The sequence below is a fragment of the Alosa sapidissima genome, chromosome 19, assembly GCF_018492685.1.
Source record: "Alosa sapidissima isolate fAloSap1 chromosome 19, fAloSap1.pri, whole genome shotgun sequence".
NCBI classification, from domain to species: domain Eukaryota; kingdom Metazoa; phylum Chordata; class Actinopteri; order Clupeiformes; family Clupeidae; genus Alosa; species Alosa sapidissima.
The window spans coordinates 13,994,211-14,008,471 of NC_055975.1; the positions used below are offsets into that span (position 1 = coordinate 13,994,211).

Sequence of the window (14,261 nt, forward strand, 5' to 3'; positions counted from 1 at the left end):
TCCAGTAATGAACACCATGGCAAGCTGTGTGAGTCTACTGTATCTGTCAGTATTAGGGCATGTCTATATTATTCTGGATTCATTTGGATCCACAAAACGTTTGATCATGTCTCATCTACAGTATACTAGTGTGCTGTTTTTTGAAGCACTGTTGTAATGTGGTCTTATTGGAGATTCTGTGGAGATTATTTTGCTACAGTATGATGCAGATGCTGTGCTTATGTGACCATGAGGATTGATAGCTATTGTATTAAGCCACTGTAATAGAGCATAAAGGACTGAAATATGCATTCTGATCAATGTACTATTAAACACACTACTTTGTTCTAGACATTTCTGAAAAAAGGACAAACCGCTTGCTTTGCACAAAATACCTAAGCTTTACAAAAATTCAGGGATTGAATTTGGAGCAGACGTGTGAGCTGCGCTTTTTGAAGGGTACCGATGGGCTCACTCGTCCAGCTGGCACAGCATGGTGGTGCCCTTGAAGATCCATTGGGAGGCGGGTATGGTGGTGGGCAGCGACATGGCTGTGATGAAGTTGCTGGAAAAGCCGGTGGAAGACAGGTAGCCAGCGCGCTTGGAAGTGCAGTAGAGAGGGCACTCGTAGAAGGACCGCTCCCCCTCACCGCCCGTCTTCAGATGCTCCTCTGGCTCTGACCGATGTGGTGGTGGCTCATCCGATTTCTGACAGAAAATGGAGAGAGAAGTAGAGATGACCGATCTTCAGATCTTCACGTTACTAAAAATCACAGCTCTGAGATACTGATCCAGTTCTTCTAGTCTAGCACTCACTTCATCATTCTTATGTTTTGCAGAACACGGGAGGAGATGTACTCATTATGTACTCATGATGTACTCATAACGGTCTATTAAGGGTCCGCATTCATGTTCAGTGAGGCACAGCTCGATCAGTACTATCAGGAGTTATCGGTTGGTATGGTCTTGCACTGATGGCACCAGAGGTCAGAAATGGCACTTGAGTCCCTGACTCCAGGTCACCTGAGTGGACGGCCATGGTTACCTGGCAGGGCAGGAAGTGGATCTCGGGCATGGGGTAGTGCTGGAGTTTGGGCAGCGTCTCCTGCAGCGTCTGCGACTCTGGGTCCCATCTGGCGCCGTTCAGGTAGAGTCCGTATACCAGCACGCCGTCCTCAGGTGGATCTGCACCCTAGCATTGCCACATGGCGTTAAGACTTCCGTAAAAGCCTGCTCACTGTTTTGTCACTCTTTGTTATGAGATCCTTCAACACCCTGCATACATTTTTACTTTTAAAATTGGGAACTTTTGTGAACATCTATCATCACATGGATGGTATGCATATCCTCACTTGGGAAGCTTTCTTCAAAACTGGCCTCTATATTAAAACGCTATGCTAACAACAGTCTACCGGACCTCTATCAAAAAGGATTATATTCTCATATTCTCTCAGCTTTAAGTTATACAGTATTCATATGGTCTGCAGCGCCTTGCCCATACCTGTCAACACTCCCGTTTTTCCCGGGTTTCTCCCGTATTTCAAGGTCATCTCCCAGCACCCTCCCGTTTTGTTATTTCTCCCGGAAAACTCATCAAACTTCATTTTAAAATCATTGATCCATTCAGGTTGCCAGATTGAGTATGAAATACACCCTACACATACACGATCACTTAGTTTCAATTTCAACCGTTTTGTCATAGGCTAAAACCTGGCAACCCAAAACCCAAATAAGGAAGCGGGTGCCGACAGCGGGCTAGTTGAATGGCCGAAATGCAGTGTTGAAACACGTGTGCTTGTGTTGAAATGTAGTGTTGAAACACGTGTATGAAACATATTAAATATGCAAACACAGATCCGGTATAAACACTGAACACCCCCCCGCCCCCCCCTCAAAAAAAAAAAAAACTCCCGTTTTTGGAAAGCTAAATGTTGACAGATATGGCCTTGCCTCAAACAGTAACTGGGTCTTGTGGGGGACTGTGCTCCAGTCCAGCGTGTCTTTTTGCACGTGGTAGCTGAAGCACAGTGAGTCCATCGGCAGGCTCCTTTTGCGGGCGTACGTCTGCAGCACGGCCGTGAGAAACCCTGTCCAAGAGGAAGAACATCTTAGCTGAGCTAGAACACAGCAGCAAGGTCTGCTGTGTGTGTGTGTGTGTGTGTGTGTGTTGTTGATGTGTGTGTGTGTGTGTGTGTTGTTTTGTTGATCTTTGTTGATTATCTTTCTTACACATGTGGGATAACCCAATGGGAGTGAGTGTAAATGTAGCCTCTAGACATATTAAACCCAGATAAATGATTCGGTTCATGAAAGCAAATAGTTAAGAGAGACTACTGGAACCTTGGGGGAAGAAGAACCCAGACAGCCAGTAGCGGCGTGGGTTGCCCTTGTGGAAGAACGTCCCACCACCAGTGGATTGTTCAGTTCTGCACAAGCACAAAGTCACACAAACACAAGGTTGAGGGAGACATTTCATGCTTCATGAGTTTGAAAAGTTGATTATCTTTGTGGTTTTGCAAGGGAGCACAGGACTGACACAGCTGTGTGTACACAGTGGATTATAAGATCATCAGGAAATAGAGGTAAAATGGAGTCAAAACATCAATTGTTTACATTCATATATATCACCAAAATGTGTGTCCTTGGAAACAACAGAACTTTTCCTTCTTTCCCAACTAAATGCCTGAGAAGTCTGATAAGATGCCATGATGTTTGTGTAAGACTAGCCTTTTGCATTCCTAAAGAAAATGGTTACAGAATGTCCTTTGAGGTCAGGATTCCTGCTTTCACTTGATTGTGACTATTGTGTTAGCTACCATTTGTCAGGAAACTCCTAGCCCTGGCCATACCCCCTGCTAAGCTTGTCCATTGCCTGTCTCCACTCAGTCTAGAATACACTTGAACTCAACTGCTAGAAAATGAAATGTAACTGGCAAATGACAAATGATGATGTATTTGTGTTTGGTATCAATTTTAATGTCTCAGTGCGAGAAGTAAGAGGGTCTCAATTGTAAAATTGTAAAATAAGTGTATTTCTGTTTTCTGTGAACTGGGAGAAAATGGTCCATCTTCTGATGGAAAAATACCACCACCTTTTGGTGATCTGAAAAGGATACCCTGCTGAGAGTGGGGTCTCCAGGTTTGAATACTGTAAATTGATCATTACATTGCCTTGAGGTTTACCATTTATTGTGCTTTAATACTGGTTAATGTATGATTATTCCTGATACTACAATAAATTGTTATATTAATTAACAATCTGTAACGTTCTCTCTTGTGGTTACGGTAAGGAATTCATGATTAACAGTATTTGGTGAAGAGATAATCCTTTGAGAATAGCCTACATATTATGGATTGGTGATTGATACAACCGATAGTAGATATGTGGCTAATATATAAAAGATAAATGGAGTCAGATGGTCAACTAATAATTAATAGTTCAATTAAATCTCATTGACGCACCGGATAAGACAGAACACATATTTTCTGGAAATTGTGTTACAATTTCCCGGCTTTCATTTGCATAATTTGCAGAGAGCGCAAGCCATCTAGTCAAAACAAACCACTGAGAATATTCAACCGTGGGAACCACATCTGCTCTGCAGTGCTCTCCAGTGGTCCTGTATTGGGCTCTATCAGCGTTCCGTTAGTTTTCCCTTTTGCAAAGGCTAGGGCTGAGGGCACTACAACCTTTTAAATGGTTTGTGTAATGTCTGTATGTGTGTCATCGGCTCTCTTTGGGCCTGTGCATGTGCTCTGCTCAATAGATGTTACCTTTTCACATGCTTGGATTTGACATGGTCACTCCAGGCTTGGATGAAACTGACCCTACGCTCCAGGTCAAGCACCCAGGAGCCCAGCGCTTTGCATGACTCATACGACAGCACCTGCAGGAGGATCTGTATGGTGAGTATGTGTGTCTAGGTGAGAGAGACTCTGTGTGTGTGTGTGTGTGTGTGTGTGTGTGTGTTTGTGTGTGTGTTTGTCAGTGTGTGTGTGTGTTTGTGCTACCTTCCAGGCAGCAGGCACCACCATGGTGAGCAGTGCATTGTGGATCTCCTCCATGTTCTGGGTCATGAGTGTCTCGCCCTTGATGGCACTGCAGAAGTGGAGCAGAGTGGAGTGGACAGCAGCCAGCAGCCGGTCAAAACGCCTGATCTCCTCCTTCAGGACCACCAGCAGTGCCAACGAGTGCTGCCCACCTATACACACATAGCACAACACACACACACACACACACACACACACACACACACACACACAAACACAGACAAACACACACACATTAGATAACCTGGGGATACAGAGAATATAATAAGAGAAATAATGCAGCGGATGCATTCTTGAATCAAATGTAAAGTGTAAGCCTAATAATTCCAGCTATCCCAACAAATGGTACAGATACCTTCTTCTTTTGCCTCTGAGCTGATTTCAGCCAAAACATCTTGCAGCTTTGTCTGGCCTTGATTGGACTCGACTTGTTCTGGAAGTTTCTTTAGAATGTAGTTGGCCATCTTCAGGACCACTTTGTCTTTGGACTCGGTGTCGCTGTGTCTCTTCTGACTCTGTTTCTCTGCAGGTTTCCTGGTTCTCCCTGACCTGGTGTGCAGGTGGACGTCACTGACCTGAGGCTGCAGGTTGATGACCGCCTGCAGCAGCTGCTGGGCCTGATGCTGCCGCACTATTGCCTCTGTATTTCTGTCGATGCCAAATAACTCGGCCAGTTCTTTTTCCGGCATGTTCTCTATGTAGGCATGGCACTGCGACCAGCTGGCGTCTTTGGGGAAAGCTGGGTAACCCTGAGACACCCGGTACAACAGAATATACACACTCAATACATACAATAAATGTATAAATAAATAAATGAAAGCAGCGGGCTACATAGGATCTAAGAACACGTTTTTTAAACTTTGCAATACATAAATGTAAAATCACTGTGTCCCATCTATTTGTGTTGACAGCTAATCAACATCCATCACATCTCAGCTTTGAGAGAGCAGTCAATGGGGTACAAGAGTGGGTGAGTGGGGCTTGGGACCTGGGCCTGGGAGGAGAATAGTCCCTCCTGGAGCACTCGGGGGTTGTAACAGCGCTGCAGGATGGCCGTCAGGCAACGGTGGTCCCAGGGGTCCATGATGTGGCCGCCGTACACCACCTCTCCCATCAGGTAGTGGAGCGCCGCCCAGGGCACCTCCGCGCCCTCGCTGGCCGTCAGCATCGCTTCCTGGTTCAGCAGGGACACCTGGGAGACGGCAGGGAGAGAGGGCAACCTGGCTCTGAAAGCTGACCACAAGCTCTCAGCACAGGTATTCAGCTGTGCACAACATGCCTAGTGCTTCTAATCTCAACTTTCTTACAATTAGGGTTGTCAGTTGCTTTATGTAGAGCTACTTCATAATAGATATCACTGCCAAGAAAAATCAACACACTCTCGCCTGGGAGTCCAGCCCAATGTATGTGGAGAAGCACACTGGCACTTTAAACACAGTGATGGTCACTTTGGTGGTCAAGTTAGTTTTGTCTGATCCTGCGCCGCGCCGTACCTCCAGGTCCGAGGAGGTGAACGTGTAGGGGATGTTCCAGCCCAGGGTGCCGTACTTCTTTCTCTCCTGCACGATGGCGTGGAAAAAGCAAAGGCTGAACACCAGGCTCTTCCAGGCGGAGCCACAGTCGGCCTTGCTGAAGGTCTTGTCGGTCACCTCCCCGTTGATGCCCACTATGTGCAGCAGCTTCTCCTTCAGGCCCTGAGGAGACTCCACAGCCACCTGCAGTCCACAACACACACTCCATGTCAGGGGCGGACATCTTAGATGCTGTTCCACATCAGCATAGTAGCACAAATCAACTAGGCATCTATAGACCCTTTCAACAAAAAAAACCAAAAACAATGCTTGAACATTCTATTTGGTTCCCAATCTACTTCCTCTGCATTAAGATAACATATGGAATGTTAAAATGGAAGCCTTGTGGGGCCAACTATGATGCTGATAATGGAACTCTCTTGAAAGGGTCTATATACATAAACTTGACTTGACGAGAGGAGAAGAGAGTGAAGGACAGTCTGACCTTAAAGCCCCTCTGCAGTATGGATACTGGGAAGACCGGGTCAGGTTTTGAGGAGAGCCACAGACGGAATTGTGGGTCCAGGTCAGAACCTTTCCACTTCAACCTGCACAACAGAACAGCCAAACCCCTTACTGACCACTCACTCACGTACATTAAAATGAGATTACAGCAAATAAAAATAGAAATGTCCTGAGGCAGCACACACACATCTAATACACATTCATATACTTCTACACATATAACAACAGAAATTTAAATTAGTGTGAACGTTTGTCACGTTTGGTCCATCAAGACTACTGACGAGTTCACGATAGTGTGCAGACGAGGCATGAAGGAGGCCGCCAGGTGGCAGTTCTGTAGGAAGACCCAGCGGCCCTTGAGCACTTGTGCCTTGCTGACCAGCTCGTCGGCTCGCGGGCCCTGGCCCTGGCCCAGGGACACCATGTCCAGGTGCAGGCTGCTGCCACGTTGCTCATGGGCCAGGCGTAGCAAGAGGGAAGCCGGGTCTGTGCCTATACACACACACAGACACACAAACACATACATACATATACACAAACAGACACACACACACACACACACACACACACACACACACACACACACACACACACACACACATGTGGACTCATATACACACAAATGCACATAATAAGAGATTATGTGGTTATGAAGTTATGCAAAGAAGAAAAACTGAGATAATGTGAAGCCTTACATGTGAAACTCTGCTTATGTGAGGTGGGGGAGTGTGCGTGCGTGTGTGTGTGTGTGTGAGAGTGTATGTGTGTACCAGGTGAGAGGAGGAAGATGATGGGGATGTTAGAGCTGGAGTGCTCGTAGACATCACGCAGACTCATTTTGCTCCCTTCCGCATACTTTGCTCCAAACTTTTCCAAAACAAACCTCCTCACTGCTGATATGAGACACTCTGTTCGCAGAACCTTAATCTATAAATGAATAGTCACATATAAATTTCCCTGAAATTCAGGGATGATCAGATAAAAAACATCTCATTATATAGAGGAAGATCTTACATTATTTATATTCTATTATATTGTCTTTTATTTTATTATATGCAAATACAATGTAAATGGCACAGAATTGCCACATAATATGACAGGCAAGAGTGGGGCAAACTGTATCAAAACATTAAAACATTTTCTGGGAGGCCAAAACATCTGTGTTTGAAAAAAGATGGTCTTTTATTTAAGAGTGAACTCTCTCACAGCAGATTACAAAAATGTCAAGTCAGTGATCCTGTAGAGGAAAAAACACTGTCTGCTTTGCATATTTAAAAAAAACAAAGCCTACATTCACACATACGCACATCTACAAACCCTAAATCCACACACACTCATGCACAGATACACACCAGAATGAGTCTTTGGAAGCCAGACAGGTTCTCCCATGCAAACACTGTGATGTGTTTGATGCTGACAGGTGTGGTCGCCACAGGTGCTAACAGGTGGATCAGATGAAATAAACAAATGTTACCATATTTACCCCAATTTAGTGAGCAAATGTAGAGCCAAAACACCACAGAGGGGACTTCACTGCTATGGAAATCATGCAGCTGTTCAAAGACAGCACAGCTCCCCACATCTTTTCACAATATGTACAGAATGTCAGCTGATGTGCTTGCACACGCAATGATACAGATAACACAGTTTGATTAAGCAAAACATATGAAAATGATCAATGAGTGCCAGTGAGTAAACAACAGCAGGTCACCACACCATCATTCTGAAGCCTTTGAAGTCTAAAGTCACTAACCTGAGCCTGGCTCCATGTACGGCTGACCCAGGAAGCTGTAGAGGCCGTCAGCCTGGTGGAAGGCACTCCACTGGCCCGGGTTGGCCTGCAGAGAGTGACACAGGCCGGAAAAGGCCGGAAAGTGTGCGCTCAGGTACTGGCACTGGGTCCACATGCTGTCCGTCAGCCAGTGGGCGTAGGCCGGTGGCTCATGGGTCTTCGTCGGCGTCGGCGCCCCCGTCAGCATTCTGGCCAGCATGGGCGTGTGTAGGAAGGCGTACCACTCCTTGGCTGGCAACGGCTCGCGTGTGGGGCAGCCAGATATGGCGCAGCCACCCTCCATTTGCATGATCCGGCAGCACATCAGGAAGGAAAAGCATAGCTGGTGCTCAGCGAACAGAGCCAGGGACACCTCCTGTGAGAGCCAAAGAGAGCGAGAGAACACACACGGAGAGAGAGACTGAACACATGAGATGGACTGAGCACATAATAATAATAAACATAGTAATACTTTTTTAGTTGTAAGTGCATTTCAAGGCTCTGTGACTGCACAATTAAAAAGTTCAAGGACGTTATAAATTACATACAGACAGAAGAACAAACACAGGACCAGAGAACAAAGATACACAGACACAGAACATAGTGGAAAGACGAGGTGTGAAAAGTACTACAAGAGGGATTAAACATGATGGAGGAAATAAAATAAAATAAAATAAAGAAACAGAATAAAAGCAGTTATGTGGCAGTGGGAAGACGTTAGGAGGTGGAGGCCATCGTAAACACACGTGTGCTTTCAGCATGTTTTTGAAGGTAGAATGTGCCAGTGGCATGGCATTCCAGAGTTTGACCTGAGCTGACCTTGTAGATACTCTCGGTGATGCGATCCAACACAGAGACCAGGTAGCGACTGTGGTCCATTGTCTCGAAGTCGGTGCGGGTGACTGAGCTGCACACCCGCGTCATCGCTCCCTCCCCCGGCCTCTCGGGCGCCTCGTTGCCCCATTGCACCGCTTTCATGTACTTGTCCAAGAACCACTCCAGGGAAAACTGGTACATGTAGTTGATCTGGGTGAGCTCGGTCAGCACGATGTACAGGTGAGTGCTGTAACTGGCGATAGGCAGGTATTTCTTGCGTAACTCGCCAATCTCCTTGTCTTTGTCCTTGGCCATCTGGGCACGCTGAGAGATCTTGCTGAAGGTCTCTTTGGTTTTTCTCATGTTGTCAATGAGAGACTGGTCATCCAGGATATTCCCTACATAAAAAAAACAAATGGAGAAAGTGCATTTCAACATTTCTGATTTTTCTGACCTACATTTCTAACCTACGTAAACATTTCTAACCTAACATTTCAAACATACGTAAACATGTCTAAACTGACATAATGCACTGGTAACATTTTTAAATTAACTTGGACTTGCTTGAGCACTAAAACAAGGCATAGTTATAACACAAACCATACCTCTTAAAATTAGAGGATCACATACTTAAACACACAAACACAAACACACAAACAAACACACACACACACACACACACACACACACACACACACACACGCACACACACACACACACACACGGCCTCGCTCCCTGACCCATGGTTTCCTGCAGCAGCTGGAGTGACCTCTCCTCCAGCTGGTGGAGGTCAAAGTGGTGTGCGATGATGGTGTGCAGCAGCTGGTTGTGTTGCTGCTCCAGTTCTGGCTGCTGCAGCTTGAATGCGCTGGACAGCAGCTGCTCCTGCAGGCTCTCGTATTCCGCGTTGAAGTTGATCAGCTTGATGATGATGCACACACCCGGCAGGAAGTGAGGGTTGGGCAGCGAGGTGGTCAGGTACAGTCTGGATATGCATTTGATTTAAATCAAATCAATTCAATTCAGTTCTGTTTACAGCATCAACACAACTGAAATTGTCTCAAGGTGCTTTTCATAGCTAGGAAAACGATAAGTTGAATGAAAGGTGGACATTCATACCACATGCCAGTGGTCGTGGTTAAGATTAAAATTCACAAAATTGTTTCTGCTGATGCAGATGATGGTGTCAAAGCTAACCAGTGTAGAGAGGCAGTTTACTAAAGAAAGGATGCAAGATGCAGCATGCATGAATATTAAGACCAGCAGCCAGTGACTAGGGAAATCTCAGGCAAATTACCTGAAGTTGGGATTGTATTCTAATTCAGTGTCTCCAATCTTGATGAAGGAATGTCCCTCTCGGATGGTGATGTTTTTCACCAATACTGGTCGAAGACAGGGGTCCACATTCTCACTTATGTCCTGATGGTAAAAGAATTTTGATTGAGATCTTGTATAAGTGACTCTGCATGTGCATTTCAAGACATAGCAATGTGGAATGATACAACCTGCTGCTTTCCAAGACCTACTGTACAGTACAGTAGGTGCTACTTTTAGCACTAACAGGCTTTTTGACTTATTCTTAGTACTGAAGTTAAGACAGCCACACCCATTATTTTGATTAGTTTCTCCTAAATTTGCCAGTTAGGAGCTCCTTTTAGTCTTACGATTCTTTGTGAATACGGGCCCAGACCAGGGTTGACCAGGGTTGCACAGGGTTGTAGACGTGTAGCGTAAGTACTGCATAAATAATGGGAATATGGGATGTGCTTATGGAGTATGCAAGTTGTTTGTAGGTGTGTGTGACTGCGTGCAAAAGCGGGAGCCTCACCTGGATCAATACAGCATCCCCCATGCGAATGGCTCGCTCCACTGTTTTCATGTAGTTGGGGTTGGATGCCTGGACCTTGTAGAGGCCCACTCCCTCCTTACAGATCAGCCAGTGCTTGGCCTGTCCCTGGGGGTCTACAATCACCGGGCAGTGGGGCCCGTTCTTTATGATGATGGCGTTCTCGGTAGAGGTCTGGTCTGATGGCAGACCATTGTTGTGCCAGTGCTGCACCTAAAGGTACGAGATGGCATTTTCAAATCCTATCAGAGACAATAGCATGGCTAACGCAACAAGAAAAAGCAGCACAGGCCATTATCTAGTCAAATCACTTCTGTACACTTCAGTGTATTAAGCAGTAATGTAATCCATAGCCCTCGAGGCTACCTCATTCTTTTTGGTCATGGTGCCGATGAAGGTGTAGTCCTCGGATGCGGCGATGTCGGCACTGCGGCACGACTCCTGCCAGGTCTTGACGAGGGTCTCGCGGTAGGCGGCGGTCAGCGGGCCACAGTAGGTGATGAAGGCAGCGGAGATGATGGTGTCGCCCACAATGTGCTTCAGCTGCAGGTCCAGCTCAGTCACAACGCTCTCCCAGCGCTCCTGCACACAGGGACACACAGCCAAACATGGCTCCATCTGCCAGATCCATACCCAAGACTGACTTAGACTGTTTGGGGGTACTATTTTAGGCTGTTGTAGGCTATTATAGTGGCACCTCCAGGTAAGGGAATTCATCAATCAGATAATTTCTAATAATTTCTAGTGAAAACAAACCAGTTTAAAGTCACTGGCATTAGCAAAATCCCACAAGGAGTCCAGACCCTTAACCCTTGAGCTTAAATATAGGATGAAAAGACATCATAAAACCGGTCATAAAGTTGTCCTAACTGTAATTCATGTGAGTGTGCACAGGGGGGAGCATATCCTTAGACCGACCGACCGACCTTCTCATCAGACAGGGCTGCAATCAGCTGTCCAGCCCTCTGCACTCGTTTGATGGTGAGCTCCCTCCGGGCAGCCAGCTCAGTCTTCTCAGCCACGCTGGCGTCATAGCTCTGCTGCAGGTCTGCCTGGTGGCGTTCGATCTGCACAGGAGAACAGACTCCAAGTCCAAATCACTGAATATGGTTATGGGGCTGAAACAAATGTAATCCAAGTTAATAGAGAGAGAAACAGAGAAAGGTTTTACCTTTGAGAGGTTCTTCTGTTTCTGCTTGATATTCCACTTAGCCTTTGCGAGGGCCTCTTCAGCCACTCTGACCTTCTTCTGTTTAGGCTCAATTATCTGTGATCACAGGAGACAAATTCAATGCTGTAGCAACAACCTTGCACATTATTTTGTATTATTACAGTGCATGAAAATGCACTGTTCTGTTATCCGAAGTCTTCTTCTTCTTCCTCTTCTTCTTATTCTTCCCACCAAATTTCTGCGTCTAATTCAGCTTTTGTAAACTTTATACTTTTTGAGATATTAACAAAAAACAAGCTTATTTTTCCCCATAGACTTTGCATTAGTACTATGACATCACAATGGGCTAATTCAATTCATTTGCACCTGTATCAACTGCCAGCTGCTCAACTAGGCCCCATCAAAGAGCCAGTTAAACTGATTGCACCTGTATCAACTGCTTTCTGCTCAACTAGGCCAACTCTCTCTGTGTCTCTCCATTCTACAAGGATATACAGTAAGGCACATTCCATCCAACTTTCTATCTATTCATCCTCTTCAAATCATTCACTCATCCACCCATTAAACTATCTATCAACATCCATTAAACAATCTGCCTATCAACATCCATTCAACTTTCTGTCTATCAACATCCATTACACTATCTACTGTACGTTCAACTTTTAAATTATTTACTCTGTCTCAAGCGTTAAGCATACAATCGGGCTCTCTTAAGACTACAGATCCTGTTCAACTATTACCTCTGCTCACAACTGTTTCAAAATAAATGTCCTCACTACAATAATTCACTATGTAAATAATTTAACTATTTAAACTACTCAACTATTTAATTGTCCAGCCATTCCAACTGTTTCCTCTGCCCACAACTGTTTCCAAATAAAAGTCTGTTTTGCATTTTATGTTAATATGTTTTGCATTTTCATGCACTGGTCATTTCCTCGAAATTACATTTTCTAGTTCACATTACTATCACTGCTCTGCAACCTGAAATATATATATGCTCTTCCCCAGCCCCACCTTATTATGGGAATTGTGATAGTGTATGCTGTACAGTGAGTGTGTGTGTGTGTGTGTGTGAGTGTGTGTGTGTGTGTGTGTGTGTGTGTGTGTGTGTGCGTGTGTGCGTGTGTGTGTGTAAGGGAGAGAGGCCCTAACTTATTATGTGATTTGTGATAGTGTATTCAGTACCGTGTGTGTGTGTGTGTGTGTGTGTGTGTGTGTGTTTGAATGTGCTGTGTGTGTGTGTGTGTGTGTGTGTGTGTGTGTTTGAATGTGCTGTGTGTGTGTGTGTGTGTGTGTGTGTGTGTGTGAGGGAGAGAGGGCCTACCTTATTCATATTATGGTAATGATCCAGTGCAAGTATCCACTGGCACATAGAGCGGCAAGCCATGGACACTCTGCCCACCTTCTCTGGGGTGAATTCAGGGTCTTTGGAGTATCTCCTCAGGTTGAAGAACACCTTAAAGAACAAACACACTGAAAACTTATGGAAGGGTAGCCTAGATGTCACATAACGGTATCTCCAGCCCTTGGATCACCATAGATTTGGTTATAATAACATAAACTGGTACAGGCCTCTTTACATATCTGTAGACAGCTACAATAAACATTATTTATGCAAGGCAGTTACAATGTCCTAAACAGATGTCAAGGTAAGGAAAGCTTAACAGATGTAACCAACAAGGCCAAAAGTTAGTTTTACTTGAAAAAACATACACGTGGCTATCCAGATAATGGAAAACGAAGTAGTTCCAAAATCAGCTAACCCCAAATATCAATGATACAGCTGTTTTTTCTAAAAATCAATTACGGTATATGGTTTAACCACAGACTATAACTTAAAAATACTTTGTCCCATTCCTAATATTACAATGGTCAGCGCGGTTGTCCAGATCAGCCCACCTTCTCTGGCAGGCTGTCCTTGTCCAGGTTGACCAGCCTCTTGAGGAAGCCTGGATCAGCCAGCAGCTGCTTTGCCACAGTCCAAGTCGGCTTCTGCTGCAGCAAGATGCAGATGGCATACATCACAGTCAGAACCAGGTCCGGTGGGTTAGTGTAGACCCTAAGAAAATATTTCACACAAACACATTAATATGTTTCACAAATTAATTCAGGAAGTATGATTTTTAAACCAGAATGGACTGAGGATGTTAAGTCATATGGACATCAACCTTACCTTATCTCTGAGATATCATTTTTGTCCAGGCTATCTAAGGCTGCAATAGCATTCTCCAGTAAAGGCAAAGCTTTATTCAAATCAGCATGGGCCTCCTACAGTATAAAATATATCACAAAAGGTCAAAATGCACCAAATGTAAATCCATGCAGCAAAGACGACGGAACAACAATTCTAATGACAGCTCTGGGGTTTCAGATGAAAGTGGCAAACCTGGGCGTAGTCCTGAACTATTTGAGTCTCCTGAGCCATAACACCCTCCTCCATTTGAACGATGGCTCTGACCTGCTCCACAATCTCAGCATCCTTCTGAAGCTTCTCCATCAGAATTTCTATTTCCTATCCCACACAACACACACAATCACCCATTCAGCTAAAGTCCATATACAGCCATTCAGCTAAAGTCCAGCTATACA

General features: G+C 45.1%; 1 protein-coding gene across 6 annotated transcripts in view; it reads right to left on the reverse strand.

The window, feature by feature from the left end:
- Positions 1-356: 356 nt before the first annotated feature.
- The window catches only part of LOC121692666 (dynein heavy chain 6, axonemal-like), a 44,515-nt gene continuing 30,610 nt past the window's right edge, over positions 357-14,261 (reverse strand). For all 6 annotated transcript variants that reach the window (XM_042071432.1, XM_042071430.1, XM_042071429.1 and 3 more), the window contains 25 exons: positions 14,059-14,184; positions 13,846-13,940; positions 13,572-13,731; positions 12,997-13,128; positions 11,670-11,765; positions 11,425-11,565; positions 10,865-11,080; positions 10,481-10,711; positions 9,950-10,071; positions 9,393-9,637; positions 8,656-9,050; positions 7,819-8,212; positions 7,418-7,503; positions 6,836-6,992; positions 6,347-6,557; positions 6,046-6,148; positions 5,523-5,744; positions 5,018-5,221; positions 4,385-4,778; positions 3,991-4,181; positions 3,754-3,866; positions 2,320-2,405; positions 1,930-2,066; positions 1,025-1,171; positions 357-687 (listed from right to left, as the gene is read on the reverse strand). In XM_042071432.1, coding sequence (XP_041927366.1) covers positions 451-687; positions 1,025-1,171; positions 1,930-2,066; positions 2,320-2,405; positions 3,754-3,866; positions 3,991-4,181; positions 4,385-4,778; positions 5,018-5,221; positions 5,523-5,744; positions 6,046-6,148; positions 6,347-6,557; positions 6,836-6,992; positions 7,418-7,503; positions 7,819-8,212; positions 8,656-9,050; positions 9,393-9,637; positions 9,950-10,071; positions 10,481-10,711; positions 10,865-11,080; positions 11,425-11,565; positions 11,670-11,765; positions 12,997-13,128; positions 13,572-13,731; positions 13,846-13,940; positions 14,059-14,184 — 4,641 coding nt within the window. In that variant the 3' untranslated portion in view covers positions 357-450. The remainder of the gene's footprint in view (positions 688-1,024; positions 1,172-1,929; positions 2,067-2,319; positions 2,406-3,753; positions 3,867-3,990; positions 4,182-4,384; positions 4,779-5,017; positions 5,222-5,522; positions 5,745-6,045; positions 6,149-6,346; positions 6,558-6,835; positions 6,993-7,417; positions 7,504-7,818; positions 8,213-8,655; positions 9,051-9,392; positions 9,638-9,949; positions 10,072-10,480; positions 10,712-10,864; positions 11,081-11,424; positions 11,566-11,669; positions 11,766-12,996; positions 13,129-13,571; positions 13,732-13,845; positions 13,941-14,058; positions 14,185-14,261) is intronic.